Source organism: Rhinopithecus roxellana, chromosome 4, assembly GCF_007565055.1.
Source record: "Rhinopithecus roxellana isolate Shanxi Qingling chromosome 4, ASM756505v1, whole genome shotgun sequence".
Lineage (NCBI taxonomy): Eukaryota > Metazoa > Chordata > Mammalia > Primates > Cercopithecidae > Rhinopithecus > Rhinopithecus roxellana.
This window is the reverse complement of record NC_044552.1, coordinates 88,109,932-88,133,747: the sequence shown is the minus strand read 5'-3', so window position 1 is coordinate 88,133,747 and position 23,816 is coordinate 88,109,932. Positions and strand designations below refer to the sequence as shown.

Here is a 23,816-nt window from a genome sequence, read left to right as displayed (position 1 = left end):
GAAGGTTAATGAGATAAAGGTTCCTCCAGCTGTCCCTTAAGCAGAGATTACACCTGAGGGAAAGACAAGCAGATTATTCCAGAAACAGACACTGCTACCTGTTCTTCATAAATTAACATCCTCATAAAGGTAAACCGAGAAGGTTATCCTCTATCATCTGGTATCAGTATTTAATTATTTTTCACATTTCTGTTACTTTTTAATGAGATTTGAGGTTGTTCTGTGATTGTTATCAGAATTACCAATGCACAATAGCCAGAATGTATTTGGAAACTAAGAGAGCTATTTTTGTTTTTTGGATTTTTCTCCAAGTTCAAGGAACCGAAGGTAAGTTATGTAAATGTTTATTTTTAAATTGCTTATTTATAAAATCTACTTATAGAAGTGAACATTTAGAACCAACAAGGCCACTAATTTATCTCACGGGCTAGTATATAGTAGGCCTTGAATAAATATTGCTTGCTTGATTGAATAATTATCAGAAATGATTTTCACTTGATTTAATATTTGCTACATGATCTTAAGTGCAGTGAATATTAACAAAATAGGAGAGATGAATGCACCCTATTTGCTGTTCTAAAACATTCATAGAAAATTCCTATTATTAATGCAAATAACATTAGTAGATCCATGAAACTGACTCCATTTATCCACCAAAACTCAATAAATAAAACCTAAAGGTAAAATTAATGTTTTAAGTCATTTATGGTCAGACAAAGAAAAGTATTTCTTACCTTCTCACAATGAAATCATGAGTTGCTTTCCCTTAGAAAATAGCAAGTATTCTTCATCTTCAGGGTTTATGATGAAAACTAACTTCGAAATTTGGTTGTTTTTGAAGTTGTATGCGTAAAAGTACTTGGCAGTGTATGTTCTTATGGCAAATCTGCATCTGAATATGAAATTAAAATAAACCACAAACAGGATGTTTTAAGAAAAATGTGTTTAAAAAAAGAAAAAAAAACCTGTTGGAGAAAGTGTGACTTGTTTATATAAGGATAAGCCTAACTATTATAATATACTCAATCTTTGTAAGACATTTGAAGTCAATAAGGTTAAAGTTTTCTTTAAGGATGACATAGCTTCAAGATGATAAACATTTTAACTAAAGTATTAGTTTGGAATATCCATGAAAAAGTAAAATTAACAGTCATTGCATGTGTAAGTCACAAAATAACTGTGATTCCATCAGTTATTTTATATGAAATTTCTCAGTGGTTGCATTTGGAGGGAGAAAAAAAATTTCTGGAAAAGATTTCTTCGTCTTTTGTCACGTATAAACAATAGTGAAAGAAGCAAAAGTTTATTCACTTTTTCATTAAATTATCAATTATATATAAATGTTTACATTTATAAAATCATTTTAATTAGAAATAATGAGATTTTGGTATATTCTGAACTGAATCTGATGAAGTAGACCAATTTGACTATTTCATAGATTTGATCAAGCAATGCAGCTGTGTTAGATTTTTTTGTTACATTAATACTGTTAATTTAACTATTTTTTCTATTTTTATGTATTACATATCAGCTATTATACACAATTCCAAATATATATAATTACATATAACATTAATTATATGTTATATAATTATGTATAATTATATATACATTCTAATGTATTACATATACATATAATTTAATATATGTAATATATATATAGGAAGTGAAATGAAATAAACTTACCAAAAAAACTGCCATTTGTTATATGCTTACTTCTAGGAAACAATGTCCGATAATTGCGTAATAAAAAATCCTGACATGTTACTTGTTTTTTTTTTTTTAAATATAGATTTAGGGAGTACAAGTGTAGTTTTGTTATACCTGTATATTGCATACTGGAGAAATCTGCGCTTTAGTGTAACCATCACCCGAATAGGGTACGTTGTACTCATTAGGTAATTTTTCATCCCTCATTCCCCTTTCACTTTCCCATCTTTTTGAGTACCCAGTGTTTATTGTTCCAGTCTCTTATGTCTTTTTTGTGTACACATTATTTAGCTCCCACTTCTAACTGAGACCATGTGATGTTTGACTTTCTGTTTCTTAGTTATTTCACTTAAGAGAGTGGCCTCCAGTTCCATCCAGGTTGCTACAAAAGCCATTATTTCATTCATTTTTTTGGTTGAGTAACATTCCATTGATATATAACCACATTTTCTTTATTCATTCATTAGTTAATATTCACTAGGGTTGATTCCATATCTTTACTATTGGGAATAGTGCTGCAATAAATATTCAAATGCAGGTATCTTTCTGATATAATGATTTCTTTTCCTTTGGGTAGATACCCAGCAGGGGATTGCTGGATCAAAGGGTAGTTCTATTTTTGGTTCTTAGGTAAATCTCCATATTGTTTTCCATAGAGGTCATACTAATTTACATTTCTGCCAACAGTACATAAGCATTTGCTTTTCTCCACGTCTGTTATTTTTCGACTTTTGAAAAATAGCCATTCTGACTGATGTGAGATAGTATCTCAATGTGGTTTTAATTTGCATTCCTCTGAGATTAGTGACATTGAGCTTTCTTTCATCTGCTTGTTGGCCATTTGTACATCTCCTTTTGCAAAATATCTGTTCATGTTCTTTGTTAATTTTCTAAAATAATTTTACCTTTTATTTTAGATGCAGGGCATACATGTGCAGGTTAGTTACATAGGCATATTTCATGATGCTGAGTTTTGAGGTACATTTGACCCCACCATGCAGGTACTTAGCACAGTACTGAAGAAAAAGTCTTTCAACCTTTGTCTCCTTCTTGCCTTCTTCCCTCTAGTAGTCCTAAGTGTCTATGGTTGCCATCTTTATGTCCATGGGGACCCAGTGTTTAGCTCCCACTTATAAGTGAGAACATGCAGTATTGGGTTTTCTGTTCCTGCATTAATTTGCTTAGGATAATGGTCTCCAGCTTTATTCATGTTGTTTCAAAGGACATGATTTCGTTTTTGGGGCTTTTTTTATGGCTGCAAAGTATTTTATGGTGTATATATACCACATTTATTTTTTGATCCACCAATGATGGGCACCTAGGTTGATTCCATGTCTTTGCTGTTGTGAGTAGTGCTGTGATGAACTTGCGAGTGTATGTGTCCTTTTGGTAGAATGATTTATTTTCTTTTGGCTATAAACCCAGTAATGGGATTTCTGGGTCAAATGGTAGTTCTGTTTTAAGTTATTTAAGAAATCTTCTTTGACCACTTCTTGATGGAGTTATTTAGTTTTTTCTTGTTGAGTTTTTTGCGTTCCTTATAGATTCTGGATATTAGCCCTTTGTTAGGTACATAATTTGCAAATATTTTCTTCCATTTTGTGTGACATCTATTTACTCTGTTGAATATTTCTTTTACTGTGCACAAGCATTTTACTTTAATTAAGTCCTATTTGTCTATTTTTTGTTTTATTGCACTTGCCTTTGAGGCCTCAGTAACAAATTCTTTGTTCTGGCTAATGTCCAGAAGAGTTTTTCCCAGGTTTCCATTTATAATGTTTAGAGTTTTAAGGTCTCATGTTTAAGTCTTTTCTCTATCTTGAGCTAATTTTTATATACAGTGAGGGATGTTGGTCCAGTTTAATTCTTCTGCATATGGCTATCCAATTTTCCCAGTACCATTTATTGAATGGTATTTTCTTTCCCCAGTGTATGTTTTTGTTGACTATGTCAAAGATGAACTGGTTGTAGGTATGTGGGTTCTCTACTCTGTTCCATTCTATATGTATTTTTTTATATCAGTGCTATGCTGTTGATTACTATAGCCTTGTAGTATAATATGAATGTGATGCCTCTAGCTTTGTTCTTTTATTGTTTTTTCTATTTGAGCTCTTTTTTGGTTCCATATGAATATTAGTATTGTTTTTTCTAATTCTGTGAAAAATAGCATTGATATTTTGATAGGATTGCATTGAATTCAGAGATTAAGAAGTATGGCCATTTCCTGGTGCATTGACTCACACCTGTAATCCCAAAACTTTGGGAGGCTGAGGTGGGTGGATCACTTGAGGTCAGGAGTTCAAGACCAGCCTGGCCAACACGGTGAAACCCCTTCTCTACTAAAAATACAAAAATTAGTCAGGCATGGTGGTGGGTGCCTATAATCCCAGCTATTTGGGAGACTGCGGCAAGAAAATTACTTGAACTCAACAGGTGTGGAAGTTGCAGTAAGCTGAGATCATGCCACTGCACTCCGGCCTGGGTGACAGGGCAAGACTCTGTCTCCAAAAAAAAAAAAAAAAAAAAGCATGGCCACTTTAACAATATTGATTCTTCCAATCCATGACCATCAAACAATTTTCCATTTGTTTGTGTCACCTCTGATTTCTTTCAGCAGTGTTCTGTAACTCTCCTTGTTGATCATTGTTGGTATATAGAAATGCTACAGATATTATGTGCTGATTTTGTATCCCAAATACTTACTGAGTTCATCTATCAAATCTGGGAGTCTTTTGGAGGAGTCTTTAGGGTTTTCTATGTATAAGATCATATCATCAGCAGCAAACAGATAATTCGACTCCTTCTTTTCCTATTTGGATTCCTTTTATTTCTTTCTTTTGCCTGATTACTGTGGCTAGAACTTCCAGTACTATGTTGAATAGGAGTGGTTAAAGTGGGCATCCTTGTCTTGTTCCAGTTCTTAGGGGTATGCTTTCAAATATTCCCCCATTCGGTATGATGTTAGCTGTGGGTTTGTCATATATGGCTTTAATTATTTTGAGGTATGTTCCTTCTATGTCTAGTTTCTTGAGGGCTTTTATTGTGAAGTGATACTATATTTAATCAAATGCTTTTTCTGCATCTATAAAGATGATCATATAGTTTTTGTTTTTAATTCTGTTTATGTGGTGAATCACATTTATTGATTTCTATATGCTGAACCATCTTTGCATCCCTGGAATAAAGCTCATCTGATTATGATTATTGTCTTTTTCTTGTGCTGTTGGATTCAATTTGTTTGTATTTTGTTGAGGATTTTTGCATCTATGTTAATCAGGGATATTGGTCTTTAGTTTTCTTTTTTTGTTGTGTCCTTGCCTGGCTTTGGTATCAGGGTGACACTGGCTTCATAGAATGAGCTAAGGAGGATTCCCTCCTCCTTGATTTTTTGAAATAGTTCCAATAAGATTAGTACCCAATCTTATCCATTCTTTTTTGTATGTCTGGTAGAAATCAGCTGTAAATCTACCTGGTCCTGGGCTCTTATTTCTTGGGAGATTTTTTTTATTACTGATTTAACCTAACTATTCGTTATTGTTCTATTCAGGAATTCTATTTCTTCCTGGTTCAACCTTGAGAAGTTGTATGTCTCCAAGAATCTATTCATTTCCTCTCGGTTTTCAAGTTTGTAAGGGTAGAGATGTTCACAGAAGTTTCTGATGATCTTTTGTATTTCCATCATATCAGTAGTAATGTTGCCTTTTTCATTTCTGATTGTGCTGACATGAATTTTCTCGCTTTTTTCTTGGTTGATCTAGCTAGCAGTCTTTCAATATTCTTTACCTTTGTGAAGAATCAACTTTTCATTTCATTGATGCTTTTTTTTTAGTCTCCCTTTCATTTAGTTCTCCTTTGATGTTTGTTATTTATTTACTTCTTCTACCTTTGGGTGTGATTTGTTTCTATTTTTCTAGTTCCTTGAGGTGTGACATTAGGTTGTTAATTTGTGATCTTTCTGTCTTTTCATGTAAGCATAAAACATTATAAACTTCTCTCTTAGCACTGCTTTGGCTGTATCCCAGAGGTATGTTGTGTCTCTATTTTCATTAGTTTCAATTTTTTTTAATTTCCATATTAATTTTGTCATTGACCCAGAGATCACTCAGGAGTAGGTTGTTTCATTTCCATGTACTTACATTGTTTTGAGTTCCTCTTGGGATTGATTTCTAGTTTTATTCCACTATGCTCTGAGAAGATACTTGATATAATTTCAATTTATTTAAATTTATTGATTCTTGTTTTGTGGCCTGACATATGGTTTTTCTTGGAAAATGTTCCATGCACTAATGAGAAAAATGTATGTTCTGCAGTTGTTAAGTGGAATGTTCCATAAATGTCTGTTAGGTCCATTTGGTATACACTACTATTTAAGTCCACTGTTTCTTTGTTGATTTTCTGTGTCAATGAGCTGTCTAGTGTTGCCAGTGGAATGCTGAAGGCCCCCAATATTATTGTATTGCTGCCTATCTCTTTTGTTAGGTCTAGTAGAATTTGTTTTATCATTCTGGTTTTGAGTGCATATATAGTTAGAAATGTTATATTTTCTTGTTGAGTTGAACCCATTATCATTATATAATGACTTGCTTTGTCTATTTTTCCTACTGTGGATTTAGTGTCTGTTTTAGTTTGTATAAGTCTAGCTACGCCTTCCCACTTCTGGTTTCTGTGTTACATGGAATTTTTTTTCTACCCCTTTAGCTTCAGTCTATGAGTGTTTTACCAATTAGGTAAGTTTTTTGTAAGCAGCATATCATTGGACCTCGATTTTTCATCCATTTCACCAATTTTCATCTTTTAAGTGGAGCGTTTAATTCATTTACATTCAAGGTTAATGGTAATATGTGAAGTTTTCTTTCTGTTATACTTTTAACTGTTACCTAGTTGCTTTGTAGTCTCAATTGCATACTTTTGTAACACCTGTGAGTATTATATTTATATTTGTTTTTATGATGGCAAATACTGTTTTTTCATTTCCATATTTAAAATTCCCTTGAGCACTTCTTGTAGGGGTGGTCTAGAGTTGACAAATTTTCTTAGCATTTGCTTGTCTTGGAAAGATTTTATTTCTCCTTCATTTATGAAACTTAATTTGGCAGGGTACAGATTTTATGGTTGACAGTTTTTCTTTATGCAATCTGAAAATAGGACCTTAGTCTCTTCTGTTTTTAAGGTTTCTGCTGAGAGGTCTGCTGCTAATACTATGATATTTCCCTTATAGGTGATTAGAGGCTTTTCTTTTGCTGATTTTAGGATTTTCTTCTTCACACTGACTTTGGATAATCTGATGACTATATATCTCTGTGAAGTCCATTTTGCAACGTATATTTCTGGAGTTCTGTGAGCCTCTTATATCTGGATGTCTAAATTTCTAGTAAAATTGGGGAAATTTTCCTCAGTTTCCTAAATTATATTTTCCAATCTTTTTACTTCTTGTTATCCCTCAGAAATACCTATTACATATAGGTTTGGATGTTTTACATAATCCCCCACTTCATGAAGGCTTTGTCCTTTTTAAACATTTTTTATTCTTGTCTGACTGGGTTAATTCAAAAACCTGCCTTCAAGCTCTGATATTCTTTCTTTCACTTGGTCTAGTCTATTGTTAAAACTTTTTATAGCATTTTGTAATTCCTTCAATGAATTTTTTATTTCCAGACATTCTATCAGGTTTTTTTATTTTAAATATCTATCTCTTTAGTAAATTTCTTATTCATATCTTGAATTGCTTTTCTGATTTCTTTGTATTTGTTTACAGCTTTCTCTAAGAGCTCTTTGAGCTTCTTTAAACTCAATATTTTGACTTCTTTATCTGGTATTTCAAAGATTTCATTTTGATTAAGATCCATTGTGGGAGAGCTAGTGTAATCTTTTAGGGATCCTGTAACCCTTTGTTTTTTCACCAGGGTTTCACAGAGCTTCTTCTTACCTGCATAAGCTACCTCTTCTTTTGTTTTTGAATTCATTTGCATTGGACAGGATATTTTCCCCTTCAGGATGTAACTATAATGTATGTTGTATATACTATAACGTATTTGTATATATATTATAGTTACATCCTGAAGGGGGAAAAATAGTCTTTTGGCTTTGGTTCTGCATGCTTTCAGTGGCAATGACTCTATATGAGTTCCTTAGTTATAGGTAGCCTTTGTACTAGGCATGTGAGCAAGTTCACTGTCTCCTATGGTGCCAATATGGCAGAGGTCTCAGGAAGCCAGCACTGTGCACTTGTGTCAGCAGATTGTGTATTAGGTTGTGCAGTTCCATCTCCAGGCCAGCAGGTAGTACTTACTTACTGGTAAGAGCCAGCTGAAGCAGAAGCTGATAGGTAGGTGCTTGATCTTTGTTTCCAGAAAAGGTGCTCCATTGTCCCAGGCAACAGGCTGATCTAGGAATGCACGGTAGCCTGCGCTCCCTCAGCACCTAAGTGAGAGACAATGCTGTGTGGAGCTGGACTGCCAACCCCACCCTTGGATACCCCAATGGCACCAGGCACAAATAAGCCCTAACCAGTGGCAAGGGAAGCTCCTGGTGAAATGTGCTGAGGTCTCCCCAATGAGGAGAGGGAGCTGCCCCAGCTCCATGGTCTAGGTAGGCAGAAACAGTCTTCTTCCCTGTCACATTCCTGTCCCAGCTCTCAGGACACTAAGATTGGAGAGACACCACTGCCTATCTCCAAGCTCCAATTTAGCCAACAGTCTTAAAAAAAAAAAAAAAAAAAAAAAAAAAAAAAAAAAAAAAAAAAAAAAAGGTTGCCCCATGGCTCTCCACTAAAATATCTCTGGTGCAGAACCTCCTCCCTCAGCCCTGTTCTATGCAACAGGAACACTGCCACTCTGTGTAGAGAAAAGGGGGCACCTCACCTTTCCTGCAAGCCCCAGTCTGGTAGGCACACAGCCAGCAGGGATACTGTAATTCCTAACAGCCATAGAATGGCTATCCTCTATTCTGGGAGTTTATTCTAGTCATCCCTAGTAGCCCTAGAATGGCTGTCCTCCATTCTACCCCTAGAATGGCTGTCCTTCATTCTAGCAAGGTTACACATGCTGTAACTTTCAGGAGGAGCAGCCACAGCTGTAGCCACAACAGTGGGTGGGGTAGGGAGATGAGTAGTCCCCTTCTCCACTCCTGTGCCTGAGCACTAAGGCTGCCTGGCTGCTGGGATAGAACCATACTCTTCCCCATAGGGCTGAACACAACACCCACATCTCCTCTGGAAGCAGTGCAGTTACTCTCAGTCCATAAGTGGGAAGTTCTTGAGCACCAGAAAGCACACACTTCGGGCTCCTTTGTCCAAAGAGGTGTCCCCTTGGAGCACTGCACTCTCTTTTCCTTTAGGAGCAGCACTCCATGAGGGCTGGAACAAGAGGAATACTGCAGCTCCCTTGGAATCACCCAGGCCTATGTGTCTGCTGCAATTTGAGCAGATGCTGGGATTGGCAATGTGGAAACACAAGGGCTGAGATTTCCTGGGCAGAACTCAGTCATTCAATGGATGTAGCCCAAGAATCGTGCCTGCCACTGCAGATTGGGTAGAGGAGGAGGACAAGCAACCCTGTACATGCTGGTATACTGGTGCAATGCCCTCAAGAAGTCCCCAGATCATTGCCCACACCAGTGTTTGTGTTCATGAGGACAGAGGAGCTCTCTGACATTTCAGATACCAAGGATCTGCCACCAGGGCAAGGAGAAACAAAACACTCCCACCAATCCTTTTCATGAAATACCAAGCCCTCCCCTCTGGGTTTCATCTGTGACAGCCTCTTGCTTCCTTTTTTTCCTGTGCCCTAGTTACTTCTGGTGAGTTCTCCACTAGGCTCCAGCACTTTCCTCTTGAAATTCTATGTAAAATTATTCAACTGTGACTTTGAGTCTTCTTTCTTTTTCTTTCTTATTTTTATTTGTTTATTTATTTATTTTATTTTGAGATGGAGTCTCACTCTGTCAACCAGGCTGGAGCACAGTGGTGCCATCTCAGCTCACTACAACTTCTTCCTCCTGGGTTCAAGCGATTCTCCTGCCTCAGCCTCCTGAGTAGCTGGGACTACAGGTGCCTGCCACCATGCCTGGCTAATTTTTGTATTTTCAGTAGAGGTGGGGTTTCACCATGTTGGCGAGGCTGGTCTCAAACTCCTGACCTCAAATGATCCACCCACCTCGGCCTCCCAAAGTGCTGGAATCACAAGCGTGAGCCACGGCGAGTCTTCTTTCTAAGGAGAACTGGCATCCAATGTCTCCAGTTAGCCATATTGGAGGAAAAAAAAAAACCTAACTTGCTACTCATTAAGGGCATTTTATTTCATAAGAATCTTAGATCTGTTAGATCTGTGAATATACGTTAATCTTCAATTAGCGAAGTCTATATTAAAGTTTTACCTCAGCCAACTGGTTTCTTATTTGTAACCATTAACCACCATGAGTATATTTACATAGAAAATGGTTTGGGGAGAGAAAAGAAAGGTTCAGTTCAACACAACTAGCTGCTAAGCATAATGATTGGGTGTTTAGTTAAATTCAACAGTTTCATTTTAAAAGATGCACAGTTTTGAAAAATTAAAGAGATGAAAATTGCCAATAGTTCCATCCAAATACAACCTATGCTAGCGCTACTTTTTCTAGGTATGTCTATTTAATTTTTGCAAAATTGCAGTTCTCTCACACACAAATTTTATGTCAGCCTTTTTGTAGTTTTATTACATCATAAGAATGTTCCACATTGCCATCTAGTTTTGACAAGCATCATTTTATGGGCTGCATAATGTTTCTTTCAGTAAATGTGTCAAGATTTGCTTTGTCTAAATATTCAACAAATGAAAACTAATTGTTACTAATTATTTTATTATGGCAAATAACATTGCAATAAAGAGCTTTGCACATAAGCTTCAGTATTTAAGACTCAGCATAAATTCAGTAAAGTAAAATTATTGGGTCAAAGCAATGTAAACAGCTTTATGGTATTTGATTCATATTGCCAAATTGTTTCTCAAAAGTTTTCCCATGCCCTTAGATGACTTTTTACCAATTTGATTCTACAGAATGCTTACCATATACCCAATACTATGCTGGATACAGAATATACAATGATTTAAAGACATGCCAATATTTCGAAAAGCTTCCTTTAAGCTTTGCAGATTCTGAATGTAGTTTTTCACAGATACCTAAAGGTGACATAGCTTTGATTTCAAAACATTCATTAAATAAAATTGTTTTAGCACAACAAAGGACAATTGAAGAGCTCAAAGAACAGTTACTTCATAAAGATACCAAGGCTCCTTTCTTTGAGGTTCGTAATGAAAATACCAGTTGCATCCGATATGTGCATCACTGCTTTATGTTCTTACTTTTCCATTTCATATAAATAATTTCATTTAATTCCTTGTGGCATTCAATGTGTACGAGAAAGACAAGAAAGAAAATTTACCCTTGGCAAGTCCTAAAATGGAAATAGTGTTTATCTTAGTATGTGTCTTTTGCATTACATTTGGTTATACTAAATGAAATCTTTAACCAAGTTATTACTAGTTCACCAAGGTAGGATAATTATTTTAGTAGCTGTGAAATGTCAGGGAATTTGCATTTTAAGACACTCCACTTCTTGCCAATCCTTTACTATTGGTGTGTGCTCCCATTTCATACAATTACACAAAAGGTATTTTGCTTCATTGTGGCTTCATTAACAGAGAACATACCTGAGATAGCTGCCTAATAGTAGGCACATTAACTGTACAGCTCCTATACTTTGTTCATCTGTGCTAGTCTCAGGTCAGTGTCATTCAAAGGTCCCAGGCAGACTTTCCTCTTCAATTATATCTGAGAGGATGTCCTTAAAGTTGAAACTATGTAAATTGAAGATTCTTCATGTACAAATGAACAATCTGTGGCAGCACACCTGAAACCACTTATTAGATTATATATTTGCTTTAGTAATAAAAAGTACTTGCTGCCTTGTGGCCCCTTTATGCTTGTGTCACTAAGGGACTATTGCATGTGAGAGCTAATTAAACAGGACTGAAATGACCTACTGCTTTCTTAGCCATTTCTGTTAATCATGAGAAGGCAACCACCTTGAACATCAGCTGCATTTGCATATTAATTATGTCTGGAAATTCAGATTCTCTATACCTTTGGTGCCACAATCATTTTCACATATTTTATTCTGTTTTAAAATAATTCATCTGAAGCAAGAAAGTTTATTTTTCACAAGAGTCTCTAGGCTTACATTTTAATTCAGAATACATGTTGTAATGACCATACTAAAAGTCCTGGCCTCCTCACTGTATTATAAAGTATCACACTCAGGGGTAACTGAGGTCTCCATCCACACCACCCCTTCTTGCTTAAGGGCAGAAAAGACCTCGGCAGTCATGGGGAAGTCATGTGATACCAAGCCTTAGAAAAACACAAAGCAATTTGCTGAAAGGAAAGAAGGCCTCTGACCAAAATGTGAGTTTTAATCTTCCATAGTGGACAGTTTTCAGCAACCACTGGACCTAAGTTCTCTGTCTAAGAAGATCTTTTCATCCAAGGCTAGGATTTCAGCCTCACAAAACAAGAGCACCAAGGCAGATGAAACCTGTAATAAAGGAGGAGTGTGCACTCTGCTTTGGGTCCAAGGCAGCCTGAATGTCCAAGCTTATCTCACAATGAGTTGATGAGATTGATTGGCACAGCCCTGGTAATGAGAATTTATATATGGAAATGCTGCTGTCAAGCTCTGAACTAGCAGCAGAATGCACTGCTCTAATTATTTACTGAGAATGTTCCACTGTAATTATTTACTGAGAATGTTCTCCCTCTATTGCTCCTCTCTTCCAACCATAGGGAATGTAAGAAGAATATGAAAGAGCTACAGAACAGCAATGCTGCCTGGAAGCATATGGTTGTATTAAGTCGATAAATATTTCCCATTTACATTCAGTCATTCTTGAGGAAACAATGTCTTTCTGTGTGCCTTTGTAAAGTCATCTTAATTCATTCTGACTTCATTTTCTTCATTCAGCCATCTTAAGTCTCTTCACCATAGCCAGTATCTATTTTCATAATTGCCCCCGGGAGAAGAGTTAAGGAAAACTAAACCAAAAGAAATTTTGTGGAGAAAAGTCAGAACCTCAAAATTAGTGAAAAGTTTCTGCTTCAGAAATATTTTAACTACATAAAGAAAATAACACATGTAGGACTAATTTGTCTGTCTTAAGCTTCCTGCTGCATTTATAAACAAGTAAATGATACATTTAATTAAGTTGAACTATGAAATACTATGACACTATTATTAATGCATTGTACCCAGATCAGTTTAGACCTGATCAAAACACTTTGCAGACAGTAATTATGTTAGCAAACATTTAGATTAACATATCTTTTAAAATAAAAGCTCAAACTAATTTGCATTCCTTTATGGTTAGGAACCCAAGGCAGAGTACTAAGTAATATGTCTAAAATCATTTGAGGTGAGAGGTTAGAACCAAAGTTGGGATGTGACCTATATCCAGTTATATCTCACATCTACTTCATCTATTAATAATAATCAGTCCACTGTAAGATGATGAGTGGACTTAGTATGGTTTTTACTATTAACCCAAAAACCAACTTTCCTCTGCTAACACCACCAGATGACTGCTGGTTCTGGGCCATTTCTGATATCTGTTTTCATAACTGATCTCAGAACAGCTGGTCAGATCCTTCAGCTCTGTGCTAGAAATGGAGGCACCTATCTTAGGGTGTCTATTTTTTCCTTAAAAAGAAAAGGTGCAAGGTCTTGAACTCCTCAAAGAACTGGAGCTATTTACTGATAGTGTCATTTTAAATGCCCATGACTAAAGTATAAGTTTAGTAGTAAGTACCTTGTTTAAGAGTGTGTTATGTATCTAAAGGCAGGACATTGCTTAATGGGTGTAACTTGACACAATGGGAAAATCTCTTCAAAACCACCCCCCTCAAAAATATCACTCCCCCACCCCACTATCAAAACATTGAAGTTTCACCTCCAGATTTGCAGTCTTTTCAGCCTCTGGAGATATAAGATTCTGAAACACCTCCTTTTCAATAATTTCCCTGCCTTCTTTCTAATGGATCTGATCCTATTCTCATCAAAATATCAGTCCTTCAGCCTCTGCCATTTTGTCCAATCCTTCAGCCTATTCCGGGCCTCGATAGGCTCACATAAATCCTAGGTCCTATAGTTTGCCACTGAACCACTCCCAACAGTCTTCTTGGTGGTACAACAGAAATCTTGCTCCTTGACCTCTGTCCCATTGGCTTTGTTAATCTCACTCTAGGAAAACTTAGCTTTTGCTTTTTCTACTCTCATTCCTGAGCCTACAAGTATTATTAAAGAAACTCAAACAGTATTTCCATGAAACAAATTCCTGCACTATAAAGTTAGCTAGGCCCTACAAGCTATTTCATAGTCATATCTGATTCCCTAAACTAGTCCCCTGGTCAGATTTCCAAAACTTTCCTCTCCCATTGAGCCTGCAGCATGATTTCCCTTCATTCACAGAAGCAGTGATGACAATGTAGTTAAGAGTAGAAGCTCTAAGGCTTGCACAGAACTTCATTCTGCACAGAACAGCTCTGTCACTTACTAATTTTGTTCCATTGGCAAATTGCTCATTCTCAAATATTACTCCCTCTTATGGTTTTCTTGCCTGTAAAATAAAAATAATGATAGGCGTGTCTGCCTCAAAGGGCTGAAGTTTTTAGTGAAGTATCTGCTACAAAATGCTCAATAAATGCTAACTCCTAAGATGGCTATAGCAACCACCACTGTTACTATTATCACCTCCTTCTACTTACTGAGAAAATAGAAGTCATTTGACTTCATTCGAAGTTTCTTCTTGCTACTTTAAAGTTTGTCTGAATTTATCCAAACACTTACTTTCTTTGTTTTAGAGAGAGTAAAATGAATTCATGTCTTTGCTAATGTTATTTCTATCTACCTATGACTTTAACACCATTTACAACCAATTTCCATAAGACCTTCCCAAAATGAAAAGGCAGCGTATGGATTGGGAGAAAATATTTGCGAACCATGTATCTTGTAAGGGGTTAATATCCAAAATATGCTAAGGACTCACAAAATTCACTGCCAAAGAAACCAAACCAAATCAAGCAAAGAAAAAAAAACACAACTCTGCTTTTTATTTTATTTTATTTTTACTGAAGCATACTTTTATTTAGAAAAAGATAGAAACAATCCAAATGATTATTAAAGTTTATAACATGCAGCTATTTAAAGTAAAAGTTTTCAAAAACTAGTAGTGACTTGGAAAGATGATATAATGTTATATTAAAAATTTTACAAATAATATGATCTCAATTTTGAAACATATAGGTACATAAATAATGTACAAACAAAAAATTGAAAGAAAAATATGTGAATATACCAGCGATTTTATTTCTGGGTGATTTTTATTTTCTTCACTATACTTCCATCATTTTAAATGTTCTAAAATAATTGTGTACTACTGGGTAGGCGACAATTGGGGCTGGTTAGGCAAATAGAGAGAGAGGGTATCAGAAGAAGGATAGAGGAGGGCAGTGTTCACAGGCACAACCACAGGATAGCACCCACACTGCCTCTGCAGCTAATAGGAAGATATGTGGTTAAGAACTTCCCCTTGTACCAGGATGTTGCTCAGAAGGGACTGTCCCAACTTAGGCACAGCTGCAATAATTCACCTTAAATGTCCTTAATTTAGCCCAGCTCATTATAATGTCATTAACATGACATTAGCATTGTGATTTTAGCCACCCCACCCTTCCATGGGTTTCACTTAGGCACTCATGAGTAATAACCAAGATGGAGTTCCTCTGGTCAACCCCAGGCACGTGCAAATGCAATACCCTTAGGAGGGAATTTTACCCCTCCCATTTGGAGAGAACCCACAGAAGACTTCTTTGTCTTTGCCACATAAAAGACCCAGAACTCAGCCCCATTTCTGGCAACCTGCATTCAGGCCTCCTCTCTTTGCTGAGAGCTTCCCTTTTGCCTAGTAAATCATATTCTGTTCACTCTCTGGTGGCCACATGCCTCATTCCTCTTGGTCATAGGACAAGAACTCAGACCTAGCTGATCTAGGGACTAAGCAGACTGCAACATTACTTTTTAAATTTAAAAAGAAAAGAACATTATTTTGAAAGAAATCTTTAACTGAAATATTAAAAAGAAATTGAAGCAACGTGAGTATTTTATCTTTTAAATTTGTTATGAAATAGCATACTAGGCTATCTAGCCAGGGTGCTTATACTCTATTTTTGGTGTGCAATTTAAGCCCCGCTTTTAGGAAGCACTACATGACTACTACATAACCACACCTCACAAGCAGATTTGAATCTCTTCCCCACTGCAGGCCCCAACCTCTGGTGCACAAGCACCCCAGGCCTCACTGCTGCATGCTTCATCACATTGCATATGGGCTGTGCAGGTTTGGTACTTGGATTTTTTTCCAACTTTTATTTTAAGTTCAGAAGCACATGTGCAGAATATTCAGCTTTGTTGTGTAGGTAAACATGTGGCATGGTGGTTTGCTGCATAGATCATCCCATCACCTAGGTAGTAAGACCAGCATTCATTAGCTATTCTTCTTGATGCTCTCCCTCTTCCCACCTTCCAACAGTCCCCAGTGTGTGCTCTTCTCCAACATGTATCCATATGTTCTCATCATTCAGCACCCACTTATAAGTGAGAACATGTGGTATTTGGTTTTCTGTTGCTTAATTAGTTTGCTGAGGATAATGGCTTCCAGCTCTATCCATGTCCCTACAAAGGACATGATTTTGTTCCTTTTTATGGCTGCATAATATTCCGTGGTGTATATGTACCATATTTTCTTTATCCAGTCTCTCATTGCCAGGCATTTACAGTGATTCCATGTCTTTGTCATAACACAACCCAATTTTAAAATGAGCAAAGGACCCAAGTAGTTAATTTTCCAAATAAGACATACAAATGGCCAACAAGTATGAAAAGGTGCTCTGATCATCAGGGGAATGTGAATCAAAACCACAATGAGCTATTACCTCACACTTGTTAGGATGGCAATTATCAAAAAGACAAGAGATAAGTGTTGGCGAAGTTGTGGAGAAAAGGGAATCTTTGAACATTGTTGGTGGAAATGCAAATTACTACAGCTATTTTGGAAAACAGTATGGAAGTACTTCAAAAAATTAAAAATAGGATTACCATACTATCCAGTAATTCCTTTGCTGGGTGCATGCCCCAAAAATGAAATAAGCACCCCGTAGATATCTATGCTCCCATGCTGATTGCAGCATTATTCACAATAGCCAAGACATGGGAACAGCTCAAATATCTGTCGACTATTTTTACATTTCATCATTAAGTATAATGCTTATTTTAGCTTTTTTTGCTTGTTTGTTTTCTTCTTGTAAATGCTGTTTACCAAGTAAATAAAGCTTCTAATTCTGATTTGTTGAGGTTTTAATCATGAATAAACATCAAAATTTATTGTTTCTTCTATGTCTATTGAGATTGCCAAATGGTTTTTCTCCTTTGAGTCATTAATGTGATAAATTGCCTTAATCAACTTTCAAATATTAAACCAACCCTACATTCCTGAGATAAATCAAACTGGGTCATACGTAGCTTTTACATTGCTGGATTCTGTATGCTACTATTTTATTTCTAATTGTTACACTCATATTCATAAGCAAGCTTGGACCATATTTTTTCTCATACTTGTTTTATCAAGTTTTATAGGAGTAGTATGCAAATGAAATTACATTTTGCTTGAATGTTTGATAGAATCCACTGTTAAAGCCAGAGTAAGATATTTGTAGAAAGATATTTGACTATGCAATTTTTTAAGGTTATGATAATAATTATCCTACCTCTTTTTGAGTTAGTTATAGTAAGTTACATATTTCTACAAATTTATGCATTTCATATCAAATTTCAAATTTATGGATAAAACATTATTCATTATATCTTCTTGTTAATTTTTTTATGTTTATAGAACATTTCATAGAAAGTCTGTAGAAAGCATAATGTTCTTCCTTCTCGGTTCTGATATTGGTTAATTTTGTCTTCTTTTTTTTTTTTTTTTTTTTTTTTCTTGAGACGGAGTCTCGCTCTGTCGCCCAGGCTGGAGTGCAGTGGCCAGATCTCAGCTCACTGCAAGCTCCGCCTCCCGGGTTCACGCCATTCTCCTGCCTCAGCCTCCCGAGTAGCTGGGACTACAGGCGCTCGCCACCTCGCCCGGCTAGTTTTTTGTATTTTTAGTAGAGATGGGGTTTCACCGTGTTAGCCAGGATGGTCTCGATCTCCTGACCTCGTGATCCGCCCGTCTCGGCCTCCCAAAGTGCTGGGATTACAGGCTTGAGCCACCGCGCCCGGCCAATTTTGTCTTCTTTATTTGATCAATCTCATCTGTTTGTTTACCTGTCTTTGTTATCAGTATTTTCCAAAAAAGTTTGACTTTTATGTTTCTTTTTTCTCATTTGTATTTATGACCTCTTTCACATTTTATTACTCTCTGTTATCTTTGTCTTTTCTAATTTTCTTTGGTTTTAGTTTGTTTTCTTACACTACTCTTTTGAGACGGATGCATAGGTCATTAATATTTAGCTTTTCCTTTCCCTAAAATAAACATTTTGATGATATCATTGTACTATTAGGAACTGCTTCAGTTTCATTCCACAAGTTTTATTATGTAGTAATTTTATCATTTCAGAAAAATACTAATAACCATAATTATTTCTTCTTTGACATATGAGTTATTTTGAATAATTTTTTCTTTTCAAATGTCTAAAGATTTTCCATTTGTTTTTCAAACTAATTTCTAGCTTACTTCTCTATTAGTCTGAGAACATGATGCATATGATATCAGTCCTTTTCAATGTATTCAGATTTGAATTTTAGTACAGTATATAACCAATGTTTGTTCATTTTCCTCTGCTTGAAAAGAAGGTATATGTTATAGTTTGTAGATATGATGCCTCATACATGTCCATTAGGTCAGGCTTGAGCATGTTTTTCAAATCTTACCTACCCTTACTGAATTTATTTGTGCATTCCATCAATTAAGAGAGATATCTTAAAATGCACCTACTATTATACTGGATTTTATTTTCTGTTTTGTCTATCAACCTTTGTACTATATATTTGTGTATTATTAAGTGCATAGAATTTTAACTTTCTGTGACTTTTAAACTGTTTTCATTGTGACCTGTCTTTGTCATTACCTTGTCATTATTAGGCAGACAATGTCATTATTAGGCAGAAGAACTTTGCCTAATAATGAACTTTGTCCACGGTTTGCTGGAACAGGCTTGTACTAACAAGAGCACAATTTTCCAATTGGGCTCACCTTTTCCAAACTCTGTGCAATTATGTCACGTTGGTGGCTTGAAATGTCACGTTGGTGGCTTGAAATCAGTCATGACAGAGTATTAATACAGAGAAAGCAGCAAATGACACAAATCTCACCCATGCCCCAGAGCTGGTTATTAATATTTACCAGCAATGCTCTGACTTCATATGATTTTAATATATCAGCTTTCTTTTTGGTAGTCTTCTATTATAACTTTTTTCCATTCTTCTAATTTTAACCTCTGTGTCTTTTGATTTAAATGTGTCTCTTAAAACAGCAAATAGTGGGTACTTTTTTTTTTTTTTTTTTTTTTTTGAGAGGGAGTCTTGCTCAGTCGCCCAGGCAGGAGTGCAGTGGTGCGATCTTGGCTCACTGCAAGCTCCACCTCCCAGGTTCACACCATTCTCCTGCCTCAGCCTCCCAAGTAGTTGGGACTACAGGCACCCGCCACCGCGCCCGGCTAATTTTTTTGTATTTTTAGTAGAGACGGGGTTTCACTGTGTTAGCCAGGATGGTCTCTGTCTCCTGACTTCATGATCTGCCCTCCTCGGCCTCCCAAAGTGCTGGGATTACAGGCGTGAGCCACCGTGCTGGCCGGGAACTTTTTTTTAATGTAGTCTGACGATCTCTGTCTTTTAACAGGAACATTTTGTCCATATACATCTACGATGTCCCAAATATTCCATGGGACATACTGTCACTGAAAAATAAAATATTCATTGTTTATCTGAAACTTAAATTTGACTTGGTCCTATGTTTTTATTTATTAAATCAGGCAATCCAATTCCTACCAGACCTAGCCCTAAACCTCAGAATGGAGTGGCACTAGGTCATAATAACAGGTAACAATGTGCCAGGCTCTCTGAGAAACACTAACATCTATTTTCTCACTTAATTTTCAAAATACAACTACATGATAGGCAAGCACTAATCGAAAACTATAGTGTTGGAAATATTATTATCTACTTTTCAAGTTACAAACCAGAGCAAATAGAAATTAATTATTTGCCCAAATTGAGGCAGTGGCAGAGTGCTCTTACTATGCATCAGTCCTCAAGTACCCAAAATGAAGTTTACCTTGCTTTTCTGAGGTAACTGATAGGTCCTTATGCATCCGAAAGTTAACAGGCAAAGATATACAGCTGTTTCTGTTTGATTTACTCCAGTTCTGCTCTGCTGGAGAATATCATTCATTTTTGGTAATATATGCAACAAACAATCTATATATATATATGCAATTGTCTTTACTGAGAATTCCCAACATACTCCGAGATTAAGTTTACATGACAGCAGTAAAACCATACGGCAGTGTGTGGTTTGTAATATTATAATCATGGACAGCACAAACTTCCAGAAAACAGAGATGCTGGACTGAATTAGAGCTGAATCTGATATAAGTACTTCAGATATAATCAGAATCGAATGATATAAATTTTGCCCCCAAATATGTAGCACTCTTAGCAATCACAGGAAGAAAGATACCTTGTATTTCAGCACCTCAGCACAGCTGGAACCAGAAGGAAAGTGGATATTTGGCACAAATCATTATGTCCCATAAGTAAATCCACATTCCTTCCCCCTGATGTTTCCTCAGTACACCTCAGCTTCTGAAGTTAGCTTCCTCCTGAATTTTTTGGAATTTGTTTTATAAGCTCTTAGTGGGTCTCTGTGAATTCTTGTAACTTGTCCCCATCCGCCTTCAAGTCAGCTTCAAATATCACGGGCTGAATCTGCCTCCTGCTCATGCATTACCTGGCACTTTCTGGCATAACCCCTTGGTTTCCAATCTTTGTATCAACCTAGGCTGTAACAGTGCTCTGGAAAGTACAGTGTTGCTAACATTTGTGAGGTGCAATCACTATCTCGGATTTACTTGTAAAATCCCATGCTTATTCTCTTACCAGTGACTTGTGTACTTATTTAAACTCTACATTCTGAAACTTATGGAGCTGTATCCAAAAAGTACACATAATTAAGAACTGGGAGGCACAACAGTGAAAATGGTTAGTTGAACTTCAGTTAATGTAAAGGTGAGATGATTAGGAGTGGCTTAATGGGCCCGAACCTATACACATGAGGAGACGGCTGCAGGATGATTTGAGGGATACTGAAAAGTGGTACTGAAAAGTCCAGCTGCTGGAGAAAGGACTGGCTTATTTGTGGCAGCCCCTGAAAACTAGGCAGCCATGTATGAAACCTTCACCAAGCTGGCTAACAATTTTAATATAACTGTTGTCACCTCAGTTTCACATTCTGTTTACTCCGACTTGACCTCAGCATTAATCCAACTCTTGTCACCATTTTTTTCAAAGTGATCACACATTTTACAATTAATCACAGCTTATAAAAATATCCTACTCTCATATTTTTTTAAGATTGGCTCATCTGTAGAGAAAGGATTTGTTGATTTTGTTTATGTATTCAGGTGGCCCTCAACATTTTAAATGTTTTGCTAAAATTGCCAAAGTAAAGTTAGCACTCCATGAAGAAGCAATGTGTTGATCCTAAGGTTTCTCACAACCCCTGGCACAGTACTGCATGCCTTGAGAGCGCCTGTACCCCTATTTGAGAATTAAAGGCATTCCCCCATTACTAGAAATATAGTTCTCAATTTGCAGGAACAGTACCTCTGCAGCTGGCAGCTAAATATTAGTGTACCTCATTCGAAAGGCTGCATTACCAAGTGATTTCCCGCCTTAAATGGAGGCAGTGTGTACTACCTTTCCTTGCAACCACATAACAAGGAGCTCAGACGTGTTTCTCTCCTTTCCCAGGGCACAGAAACTAGTCAGCTTTGAGAAAGAACACTCCTCCTCTCCTCAATATGCCCTGCCCTCTCACCCTACTAAGATGGATGACGAGTTTGCACACATTTCTATTCAGGGTACAATTGAAAACATGGCCCTGCTAGACTCCTACCTCTTCACTCCCTGACATTTACCATACTGTAACAACTGGCAATTCCACCTGTTCAGAAGGTCATCCCCTTTGGGCACGAAAAAGGCAGCCTCCTTTTCCACCTCTCCCTTCAACTTCAGTTCTGTTCCTACCCACTCACCACACTGCATAGGCCCTCAGCAAGAAGTGCATATGTGTGTACTTCAGCATGTCACCTATAGATTTGGTTCTTCTTTTTTTCTTTTTTTTTTTTTTTTTGTGCAATGAGGTAGGACTCAGTACATATGTACATGTATGGAATAGAAGGTAGGCACTAGCAACCTCTTATTTCTTGTAAGGCTTTGCGAAGGTCCTAACCATTTCCTTCTGACATAGCAAGTCTGATGGTTAAACCTGATTTTTGCAAGAAGAGAAAAATAATGCAACCACTCTAATTATTTGAGAGAAGAGACCACTGATTTTTATCCTCAGCAGGGAGTACTGCTGCTGAACAAAGGCCAGTTTTGGAGGTAAAAAAGACAGTGATGGCATCCAATTTTCAAAACCTACAGAGAGGGAAACGGTATAACATCCACCCCATGCATTATTGATAATCAGCATGCATGCTGCCTATTGTGAAAGTCTGTTTACTTCCCAATTCATTAAAAGAAAGAACTGCAAGTTTCCTTACTTTCGATGATCTCCTTTTGCATCATTTATTCCAACAAGTTTTGCCTCTAAGGCCACAGATCGAGGCTGGCATTGTGTAAGTTTGTTGAGAACTACCTGTAGGAGGGCAACTGGGAGAGCAAGTTGTAGAAGCTTCTCTGTTCTCTGCTTTATTGCCCAGAAAACAGTATGCTTAAAATCCATGCAGTCTTCTGGGATAGACTGAACAAGGTATTCAGAAAATCTGCATAATTTGTTGATATATACTCAGGTATGTTAAGCACGATTTGTATTTAATTGCCTTTGCTCTTTGGGAAAAATTTCTCAGGTGTATAATTGAGAATCTACTAATGTAATGGGAGGACCCAGGCATAATGAATCACAAACAAGAGAAGCATTTGCAGAAAGACCACAGTCCCTCACTTTTTTTAGTAAGGTTGGAAAAATTGGGGAAAAATTAAATTGTGAGTTTTTTTTTTTAAACTTCCAGTCATTGATTTGGTGCTGAAATGTTACCTACCTACTCCCTATAGAGTTCTGTTCCTCAAATTGCGATTTTTGTTCTGTAGAAATTACAGTAAATTTTGTCTCTGCTCCTGTTAATTTATTCATTAAGACATCGAGACCTTTTCCCCTAGGAAGACATAATGGGTTTGCTAAGTGCTTATACCAATGGCTGTTGCTTTCATAGCAATGCTATCATGAAAACCTGATTCTCCTATTTCTGATGTCTAGTATTGTCACTGTATGTGTACAGTAAGCCTCTGTATGCCTACAGGGTTAAATAGCTTTAAAAAATTCCTCTAGAAGAGAAAGTATGGTGAGGAATGGTCCAAATAGGTTGGTAAGTATCCACTTGAACCAAGAAAGAAAATGACTTGCAGGCAAAGCTGAGCCTGAAATAGAAACTTTGTAAGCAGCCTGCCTAGAAGCCAACTTTGGTACTGGAAGGAAAAAACTAATAAACTTTTCAGTGATATGACAAGGAGATGATGTGGCCTATGTCTTCAGGGATGTCAGTCAACATTGCAGTCACATGGCCATCAGCCTTCAACCTAGAGTGAAAATAGTACTTTGACTAAAAGGCTGGCTTTCACATTAGCTAATAAACATGCTTAGGTGATCCAAACCTAACTTTTTTTTTTTTTTTTTTTTTTTTTTTTAAGGAGTCTTACTCTGTCACTCAGGCTGGAGTGCAGTGTCACAATCTCTGCTCACTGCAACCTCTGC

At 36.7% G+C, this 23,816-nt stretch overlaps 1 protein-coding gene across 2 annotated transcripts in view; it reads left to right on the top strand.

Moving 5' to 3' along the window:
- The first annotated feature begins 260 nt into the window (after positions 1-260).
- Positions 261-23,816, top strand: part of IMPG1 (interphotoreceptor matrix proteoglycan 1) — a 158,119-nt gene continuing 134,563 nt past the window's right edge. For both annotated transcript variants that reach the window (XM_030929175.1, XM_010372244.2), the window contains exon 1: positions 261-327. In XM_030929175.1, the coding sequence (XP_030785035.1) occupies positions 261-327 (67 nt within the window). The remainder of the gene's footprint in view (positions 328-23,816) is intronic.